The 20,420-nt window shown below is 36.1% G+C and overlaps 2 protein-coding genes across 5 annotated transcripts in view; both read right to left on the bottom strand.

Annotated features, from left to right (window-relative positions):
• LOC122826661 (collagen alpha-1(XI) chain-like) overlaps positions 1 to 18,771 on the bottom strand; it is a 29,569-nt gene extending 10,798 nt beyond the window's left edge. Inside the window, exons 1-39 of one of the 4 annotated variants that reach the window (XM_044108790.1) lie at positions 18,740 to 18,771; positions 18,550 to 18,594; positions 18,107 to 18,169; positions 17,968 to 18,003; positions 17,631 to 17,657; positions 17,467 to 17,505; positions 17,297 to 17,359; positions 16,587 to 16,625; positions 16,449 to 16,490; positions 16,329 to 16,361; positions 14,492 to 14,539; positions 14,254 to 14,307; positions 14,132 to 14,167; positions 14,019 to 14,045; positions 13,862 to 13,933; positions 13,104 to 13,166; positions 12,819 to 12,836; positions 12,700 to 12,735; positions 12,577 to 12,615; positions 12,453 to 12,488; positions 12,227 to 12,358; positions 11,805 to 11,897; positions 11,168 to 11,359; positions 10,769 to 10,876; positions 9,936 to 9,980; positions 9,095 to 9,172; positions 8,701 to 8,757; positions 8,380 to 8,463; positions 6,988 to 7,041; positions 6,618 to 6,668; positions 4,347 to 4,400; positions 4,206 to 4,259; positions 4,054 to 4,092; positions 3,444 to 3,962; positions 2,688 to 2,723; positions 1,164 to 1,190; positions 1,017 to 1,076; positions 518 to 643; positions 302 to 373 (exon numbers count right to left, since the gene is read on the bottom strand). In XM_044108790.1, coding sequence (XP_043964725.1) covers positions 302 to 373; positions 518 to 643; positions 1,017 to 1,076; positions 1,164 to 1,190; positions 2,688 to 2,723; positions 3,444 to 3,962; positions 4,054 to 4,092; positions 4,206 to 4,259; positions 4,347 to 4,400; positions 6,618 to 6,668; positions 6,988 to 7,041; positions 8,380 to 8,463; positions 8,701 to 8,757; positions 9,095 to 9,172; positions 9,936 to 9,980; positions 10,769 to 10,876; positions 11,168 to 11,359; positions 11,805 to 11,897; positions 12,227 to 12,358; positions 12,453 to 12,488; positions 12,577 to 12,615; positions 12,700 to 12,735; positions 12,819 to 12,836; positions 13,104 to 13,166; positions 13,862 to 13,933; positions 14,019 to 14,045; positions 14,132 to 14,167; positions 14,254 to 14,307; positions 14,492 to 14,539; positions 16,329 to 16,361; positions 16,449 to 16,490; positions 16,587 to 16,625; positions 17,297 to 17,359; positions 17,467 to 17,505; positions 17,631 to 17,657; positions 17,968 to 18,003; positions 18,107 to 18,169; positions 18,550 to 18,594; positions 18,740 to 18,745 — 2,703 coding nt within the window. In that variant the 5' untranslated portion in view covers positions 18,746 to 18,771. The remainder of the gene's footprint in view (positions 1 to 301; positions 374 to 517; positions 644 to 1,016; positions 1,077 to 1,163; positions 1,191 to 2,687; positions 2,724 to 3,443; positions 3,963 to 4,053; positions 4,093 to 4,205; positions 4,260 to 4,346; positions 4,401 to 6,617; positions 6,669 to 6,987; positions 7,042 to 8,379; positions 8,464 to 8,700; positions 8,758 to 9,094; positions 9,173 to 9,935; positions 9,981 to 10,768; positions 10,877 to 11,167; positions 11,360 to 11,804; positions 11,898 to 12,226; positions 12,359 to 12,452; positions 12,489 to 12,576; positions 12,616 to 12,699; positions 12,736 to 12,818; positions 12,837 to 13,103; positions 13,167 to 13,861; positions 13,934 to 14,018; positions 14,046 to 14,131; positions 14,168 to 14,253; positions 14,308 to 14,491; positions 14,540 to 16,328; positions 16,362 to 16,448; positions 16,491 to 16,586; positions 16,626 to 17,296; positions 17,360 to 17,466; positions 17,506 to 17,630; positions 17,658 to 17,967; positions 18,004 to 18,106; positions 18,170 to 18,549; positions 18,595 to 18,739) is intronic. The other 3 variants (XM_044108791.1, XM_044108793.1, XM_044108792.1) reach the window with 3 other exon arrangements.
• Positions 18,772 to 19,401: 630 nt separating this feature from the next.
• The window catches only part of col7a1l (collagen type VII alpha 1-like), a 48,793-nt gene continuing 47,774 nt past the window's right edge, over positions 19,402 to 20,420 (bottom strand). Inside the window, exons 49-50 of the mRNA XM_044109146.1 lie at positions 20,324 to 20,359; positions 19,402 to 19,524 (exon numbers count right to left, since the gene is read on the bottom strand). Coding sequence (XP_043965081.1) covers positions 19,402 to 19,524; positions 20,324 to 20,359 — 159 coding nt within the window. The remainder of the gene's footprint in view (positions 19,525 to 20,323; positions 20,360 to 20,420) is intronic.

Here is a 20,420-nt window from a genome sequence, read left to right as displayed (position 1 = left end):
GATGAAGATCTTGGTCTTGACTGCCCAGGATGTAACATTTCCCAAAGTGCCACATTTCCAGCTCCATGCTTTTCAGTATTTTTTAAACTACTTTTAGCATCTTCTGGACTTTTTAAATTCCTAAATATCATTCCCCAAAGTTTTTAATGAGCTTTAATTGTGCAGTTATACAACTTTAGATTTTTGTTACTGTTAAAATTGAGAAGAAATCACAACTGATAAACACCAGGTTTGCTTGTTTGCAAAGACTAAAGTTAACGAAAAAGACAGAAATAAAAAAAAAAGGAAAGTTTCTTCATACATCAGGTCCTGGTGCACCTCTAGGTCCTGGGGGTCCAGTCGATCCATTCTTCCCTCTTTTACCCCGTTCACCCTACATCAACACACAAAGCTTTAATGGAATAACTCTTTCCATATTTTCTGTATTTTTCAATGTTTGAGCTAATTTCACTCTGGATTGAAAGAGAATATTGGATTTCTTTCCAGTATTTTTGAAGCTTAATATATGATTGTTTACCTCTCTGCCTGGCTCTCCCAGATCTCCAAGAGGGCCCTTGAGTCCTGGGATACCCTGTATTCCTGCATTTCCATTAATGCCCTGGATGCCCTGCGCTCCTGGAGGTCCTGGCTCACCCGGCTCACCCTGAGGCGACAATTTGAGGAGAGTTAAAAACGCAGAGAATAACTGAAAGTTTGGGAGACAAACACTCAGGTAGGCACTTGTTCCATGTAATGCGATTATTCGGCTTTTTTATCACATTTGAATAATTGCTTTCGGTTCAAGTCGTTCTCGCAAAGGAAAAGCTCAAGCAAAGATTTAAATGCGGGAGTGAGTCACAGGACCAATTAATTCCCTAAATTAAAACTGCAATGAGAAACAAAGTCAATTAAATTTAATGTTAAAGAAACCAATCTGCAGGGACTGATTGGTTTTCCAAGAATTTCTAAGTAGGCTCTCAGTTAATTGTTGGTATAATATTTGTTTGTTTTCTATTTAATAAGGAGGGAAATTTTACCTTTTGTCCTGGGGGACCAGCTTGGCCCTCTGGCCCTCTATAACCAATACCTGGCTCTCCCTACAAAAAACCCAAACCAAACAAAAAAAAAGTCAGGTGAATATGCATCACCTAAACATACCGGGTTACAATTTTTAACAACTTTACCTTTTGTCCTTTTTCACCAATTTCCCCCTAAAAATGTCATCAGAACATCATAGTTAGGGAAATAAATTGGAGGGTAACTTTTTTTACAGTAGCCAAATAAGCAAACGCAGAGGAATTTCACATAAAAAAACAAGGGTTGTCAGCATGTTTAACAAGGGGAATTATTAATGCCTGCTTTAATCTCTCTCAGAGTCATACAGAAATAGAGCAGAGGAGACATCAAAGGCCTGGATTCAAATGGTGTTACTGACAGGCGAGACGGGAGAGACGCTCTCCCCGAGCTCTGATGTCATTTACTGATGCCGTGTGGATCGGCAGCGGGGCAGCCATGATAATTTTATGAACTGGTGGCACATTTCATTCAGCAAATGTTGACCTTGCTTCATGCTCCCATGATGATTTCAGATTGTTTCAGTGTCATCTGTGTGATAACAATGACTCAGTAAATCGTAACCAAGAAAACTCTACACTCCCCCTTGAAATTTTGTTTTATTCACAAACCTGACTGTATGTTATGGGAAAGACCAACAAAACATACTGCAGATTAAACTGACTGAGGGTGAGTAAATAGAATTTCAACATTTTATTTACTCTTCTAGTTGTACAATACTTGGTGTTGGTCCATCACATAAAATCCTACAGGAATGGATTTGTAGTTGTAATGTTATAAAATGTGTAACACATACGAATACGTTTTCAAGGCTCTCTATTTTTTTTTTACAATTACACCTAGTTAGTTTGAATCAATAAAAACGCTACCATTGTATGTTTAAAAGAAAGCCACTGCGTTACTAAATCAGACCATCTCTGTGGTTGCAGGAAGGGCAGTGATGGCTCTTTAAATTGGTCATGATTAAAATATCCCCAACAGCCACCTGATGAACTGTCATTTTTCTTTTACATAATGTCAATCAACACAACATCCATGTGGTTAGTAATCAGAAAATAGAAAAGACGCTTCGGGGAACAGGAAGCAGTTTTCTGCAGGATGCAGCTGAACTCTGTCTCACATTAACGGTCGTTCACAACGATCAGGCAAAAGACAAAAGACAAAACCAAACCACAAACTAAATCAAATCATGTTTTATTTTCACCAATCTTCAGATGACTGAATATCCGCAGTCATTTTTCATATGAGCGACAATTTAATATGAATCAATGGAAGTTTAATCAAAACAGCAGGGACATTTGTCCACAAAGCTAAAAAATGTTACATCATTTGCTTAAACATTCCCAAATAATCATCAGGATGTTTTAACTTCTGGCCTCAAATTATGATTTTAGAGTGTTCTTCCAGAAAAATACAACAAAATGTGCACAGGGTCAAAATTATTCATTTAGTTTTAAACTTTGCTGCTTTGTTGAGTGGAAAAGGCCAATTAACTCATCAGAATTCAAAATTTATGATTTTGAACCTGCTGCACTTTTAAACCTGTAAGACTTGGGTACATCTAAGTATTTATACATTATGTGTTGTAGGCTATCCTTAATGTTGTTTTAATCTTAAAATAAACCAGTAGTCACCTTCGGTCCCGGTTTTCCATTCTCACCTGGCTGCCCCTGTCACAGAAATGATTCAATTTAATGCATCAATGTAAATGATTAACTAAATGTTTTCATTTTAAACATGCAAAACACATTCAAAATTCAGAAAAGTACATGCACTATGTGTTGGCAAATGAGTCATCTGATGTTGCTGCAATCTTAGCACAGATTCTGAAACTCCAGCAATAGGAACTGGAGTCTGGCTAAATATTTATCAGCATGCAGTTTCAATGCCTGACACACAGAGTGAATGTACCCAACTAAATATCGCCTTCAAGCAATGCTCTGTGATTAAAATATCACTACTGGGACTTAATGTATTGTGCAGGAAACTGGGGAAGTTATTTTGATCATTAATTACATTAACCAGTTGAGCAACAAATTAGATAGTTGAAGTAAAATTGAGATTGCTGGTCTAGAAACAATCTGATGTTTTGCTTCAACTGTTTTTTCTTTTCTTTGTTTACCAGGTGAAACTTTTGATTTTGATTGAGAACAAGCCTCATTTGAATCATTAGTGTGAACACCATCTGTTGCATCTTGATTGAACATAAAAAGAAGAGTCCAGTCCTTTTTGCCAATGTAATGTGTTGCATTGTTTGTGGCCCGTGAACTTTGTCACATTTTGCGATAAAAACAATGTTTAATGGGATGAGTTTCCACAAATGACTACTTTTACACAAACTTTTCCTATTATTCGCAGAGTGAATATATTAGTATACTTTGGGTTTTTACCTTCAGAAAAAAGTACTGTGGAGGGTATGGGTATGGCTGTCCAGTTTCTTCAGGGTAACCTCCTCCTCTTTCCCTCTCCATCTCTGCCCTCCGCCTTTCCCACTCCTCCCTCTCAAAGTCTCTCTCTGCTTCCTGCTCTGTTCTCTCCCCCTCCACATCTTTCTCCCCTTCCATCTTTTCTCTCTCCGTCTCACGTTCGGCCTCCTTCTCCTTCTCCAGTTCCTCCCTTTCCCTCTCCATTTCCAGCCTCTCCTTCTCTCGCTGCCTCTCCAGGCCCTCTTCAGTTTCTCTCTCGCGATCGACATCTTCCTCTGTCTCCCAGTCACCACTCCTCTCTTCCTCCACCTCGTAGACTGGATCAGGGTCGGCATCTGGTTCTGCTACAGTTACTCCTTCAGTCAGATCATCTGCTCCAAACATTATCTCTCCATTTGCATCACTGTATATCTCTTTCTCTCCTGTGTTTTGCCTCTCCCTACTTGCATGTGCCTGAGCTTTGAGATTGTTGAGCTTTCGTCTCTAGAAAAGCAGAAAGCAATGTATTTATAAGTAAAAGTAATTCAGAAACCCGTCAAGTGTGTGTTTTGTGCCTTGCTTATCACACACTTACCCTCCAGCTGCTGTAACCTTGCGCTCCAGAGGACGGATTCTGGAAGTAAAATAGGTGGGGAATCTTATTCTCATTCCACAGTGACCAGGAAATTGCATTTTCATGTTTGAAACTATTAATTTTTTAAAGGAAGAACAAGATAAGAAAATTACTTCTTGCATTTCCTTCATCCGAATCCTTCCACCTGGAGCACCTGGAATAAATACCTGCAATGCAAAGCCATTGCTGCTGTTCACCTATTAATAACTTTCATTTATATTTTATTTCTTTGTACAAAACCAGCTGAAACTTACCGTCGAGTCATGCCAAAAGGTGTCTCTTTTCACTCTGGTTCGATGTTGAGACGCCTGTAATGTGACCAAAACTTTTAATGAGCCAACTTCATATTGTAGTGATCATGTACAGTCATGTGAAAAAATAAATCAGTGCACTTCATTTAACATTCAGTTCATTATTCAGAAATGTTCACAATTCATTTGTGTTATTTTTGGAAAAGAAAATTTTGCAAATGAAAAAATGAAGTTTGTTTCACGCTTCAGCTGAGAAGTTTGAGGAGTTTCCTGCATGTTTCCAGTCACCCCACAGCATCTCAATGGGATCAAAACATTCAGCTTTGACTTGGCCCATAAATTTACTTTTCCCAATTAGTCAGTCAAGCCTTGGTAGATTTACTGTTATGATTTTGGGTTAACGACAACTTCCAGGATCCAGTTCTGCTGCATCTTAAATTTTTCCGCCTTTTGTGCAGCTGGCCTCGTATTTTTTTCTCAAGGACAATGCATGCCTGAATTCATTGAGGTCATAAAGCACGGCACGTTCAACGCCGGGCTTCACAGTTTTTATGATGTTCTTTTTCTAGAAAGTTGTAGGTCGTCTCCATACTTCTGTTGTCCAAATGAACACGATTCCAGGAGCACTGGCATCTGTCTGGAAATTTTAATGTGGCCCAATAAAACCTGGTCTACATGGAAATGAAAATGAACAGATACCTACAAAAAAATCTAGTCGATTTTTTTGTTTGGTATGCATTTGGACTTGTTGCCGTTTCTTCTTAATTTCTCCCAATTCTAGACAGTTTTCTTGATAATGTATGATTGAATAGATATTTGTAAATACCCTACCATACTAGAAAAACGCCTGTCATAGGGAGCCCTATTTTTTTCACATGGCTTATTTTGTTTTTATGTGTGTGGTGGATTTTGATAATAAAGTACAAAACACACAGATTGGCTCATAGTATTAAACATTTTTACTTAAAAATGCATGCACATGAATGTTAAAGACACACAAAGTAATGACAACTTTCACCAGTGGAAACAGTGCTGAATCTATCTACATAATGGCTCAAAACACACTTAATGTCATTTTTATTTAAACACTTTTGAAAATTATAGAAGCAAAATTTTTTTCCGTTTCAATAAATATAATTTTTTTTTTAATTTCTGAAATAAAAAAATGTTTGATGAAATTGTCACCGCATGGCAAAGAGAAAACTAAGTTACTAAAAGCCTTCGAAATAAATTAATTTAGAATCTAAAAAGGGAGGCTATGCTGTATTAACTGAATAGACATGAAGGTTTCTCCACTAAAATGTTCTTTTTTAAAAATAGACCTTTTTTAAAGGCCATAGATTTGGAGCATTGTCTCTGTATGGAAAGGAGTCCCCGCTCGTGAAATGTTGCTCAGGTTCAGGAATCTTCACCAGTGACTAGTTTTATAGTGTGTAGTCTCTGGGGAATTAAAGAGATTTCCTGTTTAAAGAAATGAGAAAGAGAGAGAGGTATTAAAAGTAACTCAGGATTTTTTATTTTTTTTTAAATCAACAATGATGAGATTTGAAAATTCTATGAGCGCTATATTTTACAGTTTTTTGTGCCATTTTTAAGTCAAGCAAGCTTTAAAAAATTACTCTAAATGCATGCTGCTCAAAACTACTATCTTGTCTCATGGTAAATGTCTGTGCATTGTTATTGAATATATGGATATGTGCACTGTTTAAACTGGTGAAATGTTTAGAACAAAGCACGATGCCAACAATCCCACATGTCACTTTGGTGTTAGTATCTAGCAAAAATCAAGTTTTTCACATTTTGACATGTTAGAAAACACAAACCACCAATGTATATTTATTCAGTTCTACATGGAGGCAATGACACAAAGTAGTACATAATAATGAAGTGTAAGAAAACAAAGAATTTTAAAAAATTTCTTATGAATACTGATGTGTTCCTTGGTGTTTATGATGCTAGATTACGCACCAATAAACTCTACTTACTAATTAGGTAACTGCTAAATGTATTTTGTTGCATTTAAGTTTTCAAAAAATAAAAAAATCTTCCACTTTTAGTGTGTCTTCCACTTCACAATTACCCACTTCTTTTGGTGGTCCATAACATAAAATCTAAATAAATGACATTGGTTTGTAAAAATGTCAAATGTTCAAGCAGCACAAATAGTTTTGCAAATCATTGTATGAAGAAAAGTTTTGCATTCCAAGGCATGCAAAGATTTAAGAAACATCCAGGTGAAATATAAGTTGGTAAGAGTTAAAATAGAAACTCTACCTTATCTGATTCTCCTGTTGCTACCGGAGGAGTGGGCAGTGTCACCTCATCCTGGTCGTACAAGCAGAACAAACTTAAAATTTGGATGTGAATACAACAGCAGAAAAGTGAAGCACCATGCTGAGTAAAAATGTTGCAATTACAACTAAAAAGGCCCACACCATTCAAGCCCAGAAGCCTATTTTGCAATTTAAGCAAAAGTAAGTCACGTCAGAATCTAATCGATCCTAATTTGTCCATTTTCCTTCCCAACTGTAGGTTTTATGTAATGCTTCTGAGAAACAGAGGCTTAAATAGAAATCCCTTTTAATCGCTCCCTGCTTTGTGGAGAACAAGAATAAACAATGAAACGACAATCTTCCGTCCTTACCTTGTCTACACTATCCAGAGATGGAAAAGAAGGTGATGTGGTTGTTGTGATAATCTGAGAGGAACAAAACCAAAAAGGAGCATTACAAACACGCTTTAATTTCAATCCCTCTCAGGTATAAAGAAATAAGATGCAACAGAGCATCATCCTGTAACTGGTGGCTGCAGAGTTTTCAACGATAGTGTCATAAAATATATAGCTGTGATAAATGTAAAGTTTTGGTGTGTAGCATGCTGAGAAAGGCAAAGAGTGTATCGAATAAATGAGAGAGAAGGTCAAAGAGAACAGGAAGTGCTTCTGTTTATATTGTCAACTCGAAGTAACCTTGCAATGATGCAATAGTCTAAGTGAATGGCAACTTGCTTTCATTTCTGATTACATGAGGCGGAGAGATTAAGAGAATCAAGTCCAAGAACACAAGTTCAAATACAAGACTTGGGCCGAATTCAAGTTAGAATTTGGCCCAAGTCTTTATGGCCGAATACTAAGTCAAGTCATTCTACACTCTAAGATACAGAGACATGCAACCATTCATCCTCAATAGGACAAGAAGGTAATTTAAAGTCCACACATGCATTTCTTCAAGAAATAGCAACAGCAATACAAGGGATCCAGACCGCTTAAACTTTCATATTTTGTCACATTAAATTCAGGAGGTTCAATGTATTTTATTGACATTTTAGTCAGAAAAATAAAAAGTAGCACTGGTAGCACCTAGGATTTGCAAGAAAAGAGCCATTGTTGAAAGTCCTACTGGGATCTCCCACAAGCTATGTAAGGGACAAAGAAAATATTTGCAATAAGCGTTCTTTTCAGATGAGACCATAATTGACCATTTTCCAATCTGATTGAAGTTGAGCAATTTTTAAAAGAACAAGTAAAAACTTTGGAGATGTGCAAAGTTGGTACAGATCTACTTCCGAACAGTCATCGTAACAGAATGGATTCTACAGAGTTCTGACTCTCATCAGATTTTTATTTAAATCATTTTTCTTTCACTAATCGTGTAAGACGTTGAGTTGATCCATCACACATTACCCAAGGAACACACAGAGCGATATCTGGTGGTAATGTGGCAAAATGTAAAAAACAAAAAAAAAAAAGTTCAAGGAGTTTCAATGCTTTACACAAAATAATGTTTTTACCAACACACTTGTTTTTTTGACTGACCCTCTTACAAGAGTTGAAAAACTTTCCAGCGAGCAAACTAACATTCCCTGAATAACCCTCAGGGGACATTCCTCAACTACATCAGAGGGAAAAACAAAGTAATATATTCCTATATGGGGATATTCATTGGAACAAAAAGATAACTTTCATTTTATGGATGTGTCCTTGTGTACGCTGACCAAGCTAAAAGAACACAGTATGCTATCCATAATGAGTGGTTACCTGTGCGTCGGTTTCTCTGACGGTGGCTAGAGGACGACTGGAGGTTTCAAATGGGTATGGACTTTGTGTGAATAGCCGTTCCTCCTGCAAAGATGATTATAAGAACATTACTAAGTACAAGAGTTAAATCGTTACAATGGTTTTTGTCTATTGTTTCAATCGTGCTTTGTTTTCATTCGCAGGACTTGGGAATTCATCTATTTAGACTTCAAGCCGCATGCAAAAAAAGCATTGAGCATATTTTACATTAAAAATGAATCATAACATTTATACCCAGTCCAGCTGACACAGATGAGAGCATTCTGTTGGAAGCACATTTACCTCTCTCTTCTCCGTCCTCTCCAGAGAGACTGAAGGTTCGTCTGTGAAAAGTTCTTCCTGTTTCAAAGAAAGAAACAAAAATTTTTTCATCATAACTTTTAAACATGCACACCCTTAGCGCAAAAATATACACAGCAGATGCAGTGAGCGGCACTGAAACTAATTCAACCCTAATGATTAAATTCAGGTAGTGGGTGTGTCATTAATCAATGCCTTCTAGTATTTGCGTGGGCACAGATATTTTTGAGTCCCCAGAGATAACTGAAGGGGGAAAAAAAGCTTCTTTATATTCTCTGAGCTTGAATCTGTAAAGTAATCCACGTCATCAACATCACATTTAAGAGAAAGCTCCCAACCGAGACTGAATTACTAATTTGGTTCAACCTCTGCCTACCTCGTATTCATAAATATATTCTTCATCGTCATAGAAGTTCTCCTTTTCCTCTTCCTTTTGCTTGTGCTCCTTATTCATCTTAAGAGAAAAATTGCAATTAGCAACATTTACATCAGTTGTGTGATTGAGAACAAAGCCAAGAAATCGCAAAGCAACCCCCCGATTAAGTCAACATTTTAATTGGAAGCATATAGATATTAAAACAGATACATGTTCTATATCATATAGGCATCACCCATGAAATCTACTGTTAATTGAGGGTGATATAACTAGAATTAGTTATTTAGTTCTAATTTATTAAAATGTAGTTAAAAGAGCTGTTATTTCTTGCCAGGTCATGTTAGAATTGTGAGGGAGTTTGTTTTGAAGTTTAGTAGTTCATGAAGTGTTAGTTGACATCAGGGGTGTAACGATTCATTCGGCTCACGAGACGGAACAATGCAGCATACCCCGTTTAGAGGGAGACAACAAGATGACACTAACAATACTTGTCCTGCAGCTTTTAGATGTGCTTCTGCTGCACCACACCTGAATAGAATAATTCATTAGCAAAGCTCTGGAGAACTTATCTACAGCAGGAGAAGGTAATTAAGCCATTTCATTCCAGTGTTTTGTACCTGTGGCACATCTAAAAACTGCAGGACACTGGCAGTTGAGGAGTGGAGTTTGACACCTGTGCCCTAGAGCCACATCAAAAACTGCCACTGCTGGCTTCAACTCGGCTGATAAAATTGTTTGCATCATCAGTTACACCCCTAATTTCTTTGTTTTTGGTCAGTTTAAATGAAAAGGCTAGTTCAGTTTCCACATGTTTAGTTTGACACCCTTTAAGGACATTTACCAGGCCTTGTCTCTGCCTCTTATGTCGTCCTTTATTTCCTTTGCCCTGGTTAAGAAGTCAACAGTCAGAGAGAGAGAGAGAGAAAAAGATAAAAGTTCCTCATGTTTCTGATGTTGGTAAAATTATGGTTGATAAGTTAAGAGTGATATTAACAGCAAGTAAGAAGTTAATAATCATCAAGGTGAATACAAAAATATTCAAAACGTAATCCAACATTTAGTTATTTGAATCACGCCACTGGCTTCATGTTTTAGCTCATTGATGATTTTCTTCTCCATTTGTTCAGAGGAATTTTGACAAAAAAAAATTCATTTGATGCAAAGTTATTGAGACATAAATCCACTTACAAATATGTTTGTAGCTGAATGAAGTTAAACCATTCATTACTGTTAAACTAGAGTTATTGCAAAGTGAAGTACTGATGTTGCTAAAGCTTTTTAGCGGCAAAAATAAAATATACATGTATATTTCATTTTGACAATATTGACTGCCAAATATATTTTTCTTCAGTTCTATTTTTGGGGTTAAGAATATCTTTCAGGTTAAACATTTCTCACTGCATATATCTCATTAGTGCACCAACTCCTGCTCACGTCTGCAACAATACCATTGTTAACTCACGAGACGTCAAGATTCTGTACAGAGATTTAAGTCTTTACATGTCTTCAAAAGCTGATTTAAATATTTTTATTGAATACACGTCATTACGTTTTGTGTAGAATGAGTTAAAACATGAAAGGCAAGTGTGCACCATTAAATATGTGCATTAAATTAAATTGAGTAGTGTTGTATATATTTAAAGTGTATTAATGAGAAAGCTACGCCAGCTTTACTTTTCCATGCTCCCTGTTCTTCTTCTTTGGTGCAGAGTTCTTCTTCAGTGGGTCATCCTGAGAGAGGAGAACAGTCTCCAGCAAAGTTTCAGGCAACCCTGAGACCGTCTAAAGACACAATTACAAAATTTCAACAGAAATTAAGGATATATATATATTTTTTTTTAATCATTATCAAATTGCATTTTGATATTACTTAAATTCAATAGTTAAGGTAGATTTTACAATTCTAATTATAGAGTGATTTAAAGATAGCTGATTAATGAAATGATTGAACTGAATAATATTTAACCATAAAGAACAAAAATGACAGAAAACAGAACAACAACCAGTCACAACCCCAAAGCAGCATTAAATTATGAGATTCCAAAGAATGTTGAGAATATTAGGAGTTCCTACCTCCTCAACATTGGTATAGTTTAAGGTAGAATTGACCAGGGTCAGATTCATTTTGAGTGAAGACACTTTGTCCCCATCCCAGTCTTCTTCCCCTGTCCCTTTGGATCCTTTTAATTTGGCAAGTTTCTTCTCTCCGTCCACTGTAGTCATGGTCCATAGCGTTGGACCCTCTGCGGTTTCAATCAAAGGACCCTTCAGAGAAAACAAAATGAAAGATGGTCAGAATATATGTAATTAGGGAGATAAAAGGACTCCATCACACTTCAGTACTGCTGCATGTTAATCATGTTAATGGCAACAAAAAGCATGTTGTGAATGTGGAACATACCATGGTTCATTTAATGAAACCTCAGTGGAAATGTATTTATATATCTAGACCTGCATCTATTGTTGAGTGTGTGTGATATAGAGAACTCCCACTGTTCTAAATGTTGGATCTGGTTCTTGTTTTGAAGAATCTCTAAAATTATGTTTTCATCTTTCCACCCTGGAAAAAGAAGGGTTTGAATCCAGAAGTAATATCACACTCATGCCTATGGTCAGTGAATATAAGCTTAACAAAGAAACGTGCAGTTTTCCTTATTTTATGAGGAAAACAACTTAGTATTTGTTCATCATTACCAAGTAGAATACTTACAGCTGACAGAGGATCATGCGGCTGGCCCTCTAAATGTTTGTCCTCATCATCTAATATCAGTGGCTTGCCGGTGAGGTCAAATTTCAAAGAACTCTAAAAAACCCCCCCAAAAAACAAAACAGTCCATTTCTTCACAATGTTGCGTAATGACTGATTTGATTAGCAAAACAAAATTCTTACGCATGAAATATAAAGACACCGAAAGACTAAAAAAGCTGAATTCAAGAGTAACAGAAAAGATTAGAGAGACTGAATATTATTTGAATCTTTCTTGTATCCTTTTCATTTAATTTTCTTTAATGCCTCAACATGTTCTGGACATAATGTTGAGTTGTTAATATTATATTTCTAGTCTTCCTGTCCAGGCTGTGTAGAAGCCTCTTGGGGAATGAGCAGGAAAAATCCAGATTGACATTACGTACAGTGTACTCAGTGATGACATTGGAGGTGTGAGTATCAGTTTTTTCTTTTTTCTTGGATGTAGTGAGCACTTGGAGCAGTTCCTCTATACCATCCTGCAGCAGCCTGTCAATCAAAGCCTTCAACAAAGGCAGCTGTGGGGGGAGAAAAAAAAAGTGCTTTGTTTACAATGGATGATGTGCCATCACACCATTGAAAATTTCATAGACTGATAAGGTCAAAGCTTACCCTTATTCCATAGTTTTCAAACATTTCTTCAATGTCCTGAAATGGAGGCAAAATATTTTCAGTGACTCAATTGCATAAACCCAGAGAATGTATCCAGGATGAATCACAATGTCATGTGTTCAACCTTCATTTCCAGAGACTTTCCAGGAGTGCCAGCATCCCCCTGCACAGATATGGATGTTTATAAAGCGCACAATATGGCAGTTTCCATTTCCATGTTTTTCACACATAAATCATCAGTAACTACCTTTTCCCCTTCCAGGCCTCGCTCTCCTTTTTCACCCTGAAAAATATGACAAATAAAGCATCAAGCTCATATTTCCGTCTAACCCGGGCCATCCTCAATGAACAGTGATACAATCTTACCTTCATTCCCGGTGCACCCTACACACACAGAAACAGAGGAGCAAGACATTTTGAGCATGCATCTAATATGCATGACATCAAGCTTGCAATGCTGTTTTTATTATTTCCGCAGCCAGTTTCAACCTAAAGTAAAGTACAATGCAGCCTTCGCTCATCGACGATTTAGATTCTATCCAGGCAATGCAGGAATTATGCCAAGTGGCAGCAGAAATGACGTGCAATTATTTATGAGCTCCCCATGCTGTATGCAGAAACATGTTGCGTTTATAGAAATAATAAACTCACAGCAGCTCCTGGTGGACCCATTGGGATTGGAAATGCCTGCCGAATGTCATCGATTGTGGCACCCTGAACAAAGATAGCTCTATTTAAATTAGTAAATAGTCATAAGTGGCTTTTCCTACATGTCCTATATATAAAAACTGGGGGAGTATTACTGGTATTATGGAAGCCAGTGTGTGTCAAAAATTGGCAATAAAATTGATTCTGCTAATTTGTTTTTCAAAGTTAACTGCTGATAAATTGCTCCCTCTGTGGGTCATACAACAATAACTTATTTAAATGTTGCAGAAAAAGTATGTTTCAGTATATTCTTCCTTACCAACATCATTGTTAACCATACATAGAAAGCTCTTGAGATAAAAAACACCTAATAGTTTAAATGAAATGACAAACTTTGAAAGAAATTGCTACACAAAGAATAAAACAATAAAACTGTAAATCAAGGTACAGTGATCGTCTATTTAAAAACATAATCGCTGTTTGTTTTTGGATGGGATTGAATGCTCAAAAATTGTTGAAGGTTGTTCTACTTATAGCTTAAAAAATATATGAAAGATTTGAACAAGAAAATCAATTTTACCTCCCACTGCCTCAACATACCCACAGTTATGTGAAAGCAAGGTAAAACGAAGAATTAAATGAAACGTGATGGAGCACGGTTCGAACTGAATCCCTCACTGTTAAACATTTAAAAGGCCTCACAAATCAGACATCTGCTTCCGGGTTAAGATATCACAATGAAAGCATGGCTTTATTTCTACCTCAGTCGTGACTAGCACCTGCCTGCCAGGCGAACCTGGAGGCCCTGGCTCCCCTTTACTTCCATCTTTTCCCTTTGAAAAAGAAAAAGACAAATTAGTTGGAACATCAGTTTAAAGGTGACAGAACAGTGTTTTGATCACCTTCAAAGTGACTCACATTAACACCAGGATCCCCTTTGTCGCCCTTAAATTTAGAGGAATATTAACACTTTTCCAAAATAATAAAACAGCGACAAAATTGTATTATTCATGAAGGTATTTCATAAATACCTTTTTTCCATCCTCTCCTTTGAACCCATTTTCTCCCTGTGAGTAAAAACAATTTAAACTTTTTGAAGTTCATTGGAAAAGATACATAAAATATGGAGAAGAATGCCATAAATGTAGCTTGCATTTCTCACATCCTTTCCAGGCAGGCCTCTCTTCCCATCAGTGCCTGGTCTCCCCTGAAACAAAACCAAAAAAGTTAAAATAGAATTCTACATTTGGATTGAATTGAACCCTTTTTGTTAAGAAAAGGCCGTCAAGCCCTGACATTACACTTGCTATTAACTGAAGACACAAGCAATCGGTACGTGAACCTAATTTGACCATACAGCTTCATCTGGAGGTATTTAAAGTGATACTCACTGGAGTTCCTGGTAATCCAGGCATTCCAGCAATCCCTTGCTCTCCTCTCTGTTCATTGACACACACACACACACACACAACTTTCTTTAAACTTGATTAATCACAGAGAATATGATGAAATAAACCTAACAAACACTTACATTCTCTGAGCTCCAGAAACTATTCCTGCCTTCAAGTGTCCCGGATCATTTCACAGGTCAGATGACTATTAGATATTTTTCTATTACCTGCCCGTCTGCCTGCCCCGAAACTCCGCTACGTTCGTAGCAGCAATGCGTAAGAGTATTATTTAACTCTCATCAAAAGAAATTGGTAAAGTTTGAATTATATGGTGGCATCCAGGGTGATTAAACATGCACTAATTCTGCACAAAAAAATATGACATTGCTTCTGAGTGATGTGGTGATGGCATAGTGATAAGGGAGCACTTGACTTGGACTCGCTTATCACCTGTCAACACAAAAAACCCCCACCTAAAATCTAAACCGTGTCAGAGAATCGGTCAGAGATTTATCCAAGCTTCCAGTTTTCTGCAACATGATTTGTAGTCATTATTTTGTTGCCCACTAAGCACCTGAAACAAAATCTGACTAAATGTTTCCAATTCTAAGTCAGTTACTTAAACAATAATTATTGTGTTGGCTAAATGTCAGGATGAGATAATAAAAATAAATAAAAGATAGATAAAAAATAGATAAAAGAAAATTTTTTTTCCCCAAGTCAGGAGTTTATATGCATCTCCTGGCATTATTGCTTCAGTACTTTGGGTCAAAGGTAAAAGATTACCTTTGATTTGCAGGGCCCCTTGCTCAAGAACACCCTTTTCCGTTCTGCACCAAAATTTTCTCAGCACCGGAGTCAAGACTTTGTGACAGCTTCCCCAAAACATTTAATTTTGTTGCAATAATGGTATTTATCCATTTGGTAAACGCATCTGTCACGATCAATGGGTCTTCGTATTTTTACTTTTGGCTTAAGTTTTGGTTCAGGTCTGTCATGCTTATTGAATGTAAACTTTTCAATTTATAGAAGGTAAAACAAAAAAAAATCTTTATTGTTCTGTCATCCACCAAAAATTTAACTCATGTAATCCTAACTGACAAGTTTGCTCTTATTTAATGTCAGCAAGAAAAATAACAGTCTTCTTATACAGATTCTCCAAGTATCTGGTTTAAACTGTACCTACAACTTCAGGGTTTCTTAAACACAACTTCTGTAGGGTTCACCAAGTTTGGTTTACTACAATTTAAAGACAATGCAACACCAAACATAATGCAGTTTAATTCCCATTTCATGGTCATACACACCAGAATATTACAGTATTATAGAAATTTAATGGGAATATTATGAACAACATTATGTATCATTAGACCACATTTTTCCTCTCCTTTGCAGCATCTTATAAGAATAGTTTCTAATGATAAAATTAATCTCATTATCACAACCTGGACCTGAATAAGTAACAGAAAATTGATGGCTAATTGCACAATTCAGATATTAAATTATGTAAATTACATAAAAAAAAGCTGCCCATTAAAAATAGATTAAGATTGTAGTTCATATAGAGTATAGTAGGGTTAATGTTGTTGCAGCTGACTTGATTGTGCTGAGTGAAACCTCTTCAGCCTGCAGCGCTACCACCTCCTGAAGTGTTAGAGTCTATAGATGCATATACACATAGAGCTCACAAAAACATTTTATAAAGCAGACATCTTTCCACTATGTGTGGATTGGTCACATTCTAGTTGCTAAACATCTTTCTGTGCATTTGAAACAATTCTGAACCAATTTGAGAGCTATTTAAAGGAACCATTCATCGTATTTTGTATGTACTTACTGGACCAGGTTCGCCTTTATGCCCTTTATCGCCCTACACAAAAGACAAAACATCCTTTATTTTGTTGAGTGAAATGAGAAGTTACAGAGAACTCTTGATTGTACTTTTCAACAATTCAACCTTTGTTCCTGGTTTTCCTGGAAGGCCGTCAAGTCCAGAGCCCTGCAAAACAAAATGTTTAATATTTGAACACATTTTTAACCCAAGATTAATTCCACAAACAGAAGAATGTTAACATGGGATTTTGTTTTAATGCACCTGCGAATTTCCTGGTAATCCAGGTTTTCCTTCTGGTCCCTGGAAAAAAAAAAGTAATGTTTAAGAAAACTCACCGACTACTATCAAATTAAATTCTTGCATGTAAATATTTATGCAACTGCATCTGTTAGCACGGTTGTTGTCCATTGTTCGCAAATAATTTCAAGCAATTTACATTAATTGATATGTTTTAAAATCCCTTCAAAACTGTGAACTTATTCCAAGATGGTTCACACATTTTTGTACCAAAGAACAAAACAGAAATACTATATACAAATGGGGATGAGTGATATATTGATAAGATTCAATGTATTGTCCCAGTTCAAGCACAACCCTGCTCCACCTATTTCTCATGTTTTATGTGATCTTTCAGCCAAATGGAATTTGCCATTATCTTATGTTACAGTTTAAATAATGATTATATAATGACATTTTCTTTTCAAGTTATACAATATTTATTATTAACCTAAAAACATGTTTTCTGTAACCAAACACAGATAATTTATTTTCCATTTGAGATTAATAAAGTAATTTTTGAATTGAATTGAATTACTCTAAAGAATAATCACCAATTTTACATCCTGATATATACAGTCTTCTTAAGTTGAAACTATTTTGAGTTTCACTTTACGTCTCTTAATATCTGTAAAAATAAGAAGCTTAGTTTAATACATATATTCATCTTGACACGTAAGAGAACGAATCCTTACTCTTGGCCCAGGTAGACCAGTTTCTCCTCTGAGGCCAGGCTGGCCCGGTTCTCCAGGGTCACCCTGTTGAAAACAATAAACCCACAGCAGAGAAAAACTAAAGGTTATCATCTAATGGAAAAAATGTGAAATTCTGACTGAGGATGCTGAATGCCATCTGTTCTAGTTACCGTAATAACTCTGGTCAGTATGCTGTTTTCTCCAACAACCTGGTGATTATCAGGACAACAAATCTAATTTATTCCCAAGAAAAACAATTAAAAGCAAATATTGTCAAAGCGTTGATATGTTTTAAGGAACGAAAAGTATAAAACAGTGATTCAGATTTGCTTACTTGTGTTCCCGGGGGTCCAGGTTTCCCCTTTGTTTCAATCCCAGTTGCGTTAACAGAACAGGAACAAAGCAACAGTTAGGATCTAAGGCGTCACACAAAACACCAAGTGTTTGCAGCATGAGGGAAAATTAGACTGTGCTTCCAAGGGTGACACACACAAAAAGCCAAGTTAATTAGCATCGTATCAAATCAGGAATCATGTCATCACTAGAGGATAAAAGGTTGTGTAGCATTTAAAGGGTGACTGACACAGAAGAATGATCAGAAAGCAACCAGAAGGAGAAACAATAAGCGGCAACATCACTGACAGGGGGAGGGAGTGCACACGCAAACGTACCATCTCTCCTTTATCGCCTTTCTTTCCATCAGTACCCTTTAATAGAATAAATAAAGGGTGGGCAAATAAATGCCTGACATTGTTGCAAAAAATCTGGGAGTGCAGTAAAATGGAGAGACCATCATGTAATACAACTTACAGGAAGACCTGGTTCACCTTTTTCTCCTGGGTCACCTAGTCGCCCTGGTAACCCCAATGGGCCCTGATTAACAACAAATCAACAGAATTAAGCTTTTGATTAGGATATAGTCTTAAACCAGGGCAAACATTAATATAGTATAATTAAAGTTGTAACATGAAGGAAAAACAGAGGTAGGCAAATAGGTTTACAATGGAAAAAGTTTATTTGTGCTTTTTTTATTTATTTTTAGTTTGACATCTTTACTAAATCTATGCAAACTGAACATTTGATCCAAACAACTGAATCACAGATTAGATCAAATCTGTTCTTTAACTGGCATCGTTTTTGATTGTATTTAATCAAACATGATTGATTAAATACAATCAAACACTTTTGAATTTTCATTCAAATTTGTGTTTTTTTGCCACTTATCTCAATTTTAAGAAGGCAAAAAAAAATACCCTTATTCCTCTGTCACCAGGCTCTCCAGTTAACCCTGGGTCACCCTGCAAGGTTCACAAAAAATGATATTTTACAGCAATATTTCAAGGCATGTCCTAATTGATAATGACTTACCACAGAAAAGTCTATGTACTCAGAAGCAGAGTAAGATGCTAAAAGCTCAAATGAAACCACATAGACTGATCGTACCTTCATTCCTGGCTCTCCCTTCGCTCCAGGTGCTCCCTATAAGGATAAGTAAGAATGAATATTGATGCATTTACCGTGTCGACACATGGCTGTTTGAAATTAAGGAAAAGCTAAAGTTGCCATTTTCTGACCTTCACTTCAGTGAAAACTTTTTGTCGATGTCATTGGACATTTGCTCATGTTTTAACACTTAAATAACTTAATATTCACATTTTGGGATTTTATCTGACATCAGAACAAAGTGGAGCATAACTGTAAGGTGGAAGAAGAAAGAAATGTCACTTAGTGAAAAAGTTCTGAAAAGAGTGGTGAGAAAATCTATTTATCTCCCTTTAATTTGAAAATGAGTTTTAAATTCACTGAAGCTTGTGGTTAAAACACTACAACACCAACGTTTAATGGGTGTAAATAGCTTTGTACATTGACCTGAGTTTTGCTAGCAGTCAGCTGTGCTTGGTTGGAATTTTAATCTGCTATTTTACAAATAATCCAATGTAATGAAATGAACAGCATTATATATATATATATACTGTTCATTTATATGTATAAATGAACAGTATATATTAATATATAAACAACATATACCAACAACATTTGGTTGTTGGTATGACATTTTTGTCATACCAACAAAAATGAGTTGTTGGTATGAGTATACCAACAACTCATTTTAATTGCTGTTTAACAGCCACACAGGACTTACTTACATCTTTACCTCTTAATCCTGGTTCTCCAGAATTTCCAGGCAAGCCAACACTTCCCTTCTCCCCTTTTGCACCATCTTTGCCCTAAAACCCCCCCCAAAATAAAAAAACAAAAACAAACAAAAAAAAACACATCAATATTGTGTTTACCTCAGTAAATATTTTAAGTATTATAAGGGTTTAAAATGACCCCACTTTAAAACCTGGTTTAACTAAACCAAGTATTAAAGTATTTAAGTACTCATTTATTTTACTGGTAACCAAGTGAATTTTGCTTCAATCTTGTTCTGGTAATAATAATAATTTAAAAAAAAAGGTAAAACTTTGTCTAAGCCCTTCACTCTAAGCATCAGGCTGTGACTATCAGTCAGGTGTGTCTGTAACAGCTAAACTGCAAGCCGTTAGTGTTAGAGCATCCTTGATAAAATCTGCTGCTTGCTGTGACGGGGAATGAGGTTCTTAAAAAAAAAACAACAAAAAAAACTCCCCACCTGAAAAATACTGAGCACCGTGGAGATTAACCCAACCTTTTATTTCCATCAGCAATTATTGAGTCATTATGGGTTCTGTTATAATAGTGGCCATTTCATATCGTAAATGGTGCTTGAAAATAGATGTGAAAATATGATGCATGCGCGTAGAACAAATGTTTTTCAGTATTTTAATTTTTTTTTTTTTTTACTAAGGGAGATTTAATTTAATACACAAGAAGCCTGATGTGTGAAATTTATTATTTCCAAATACAAAGTAAAGCATGCAAGTAAAAAATATTTCAAATCAACATGAGTACAAACCTGTGCTTAGAGACAACTTTACCAAATACTTTAACTGATGGGAAAAAAAGAAAAACTTATTTCACATTGACAAACAAAATTTCACTGACCTTTGGTCCTGGTTTTCCTGATAGACCAACATTTCCCTAAAAATAGTTAAACATTTAAAATGTATTTATTTTTATTTTTTTATTTTTTGCTTCACAA

This window comes from Gambusia affinis, linkage group LG23, assembly GCF_019740435.1.
Source record: "Gambusia affinis linkage group LG23, SWU_Gaff_1.0, whole genome shotgun sequence".
NCBI classification, from domain to species: Eukaryota; Metazoa; Chordata; class Actinopteri; order Cyprinodontiformes; family Poeciliidae; genus Gambusia; species Gambusia affinis.
The sequence above is the reverse complement of the archived record's forward strand: the minus strand, read 5'-3'. Positions and strand labels throughout refer to the sequence as shown.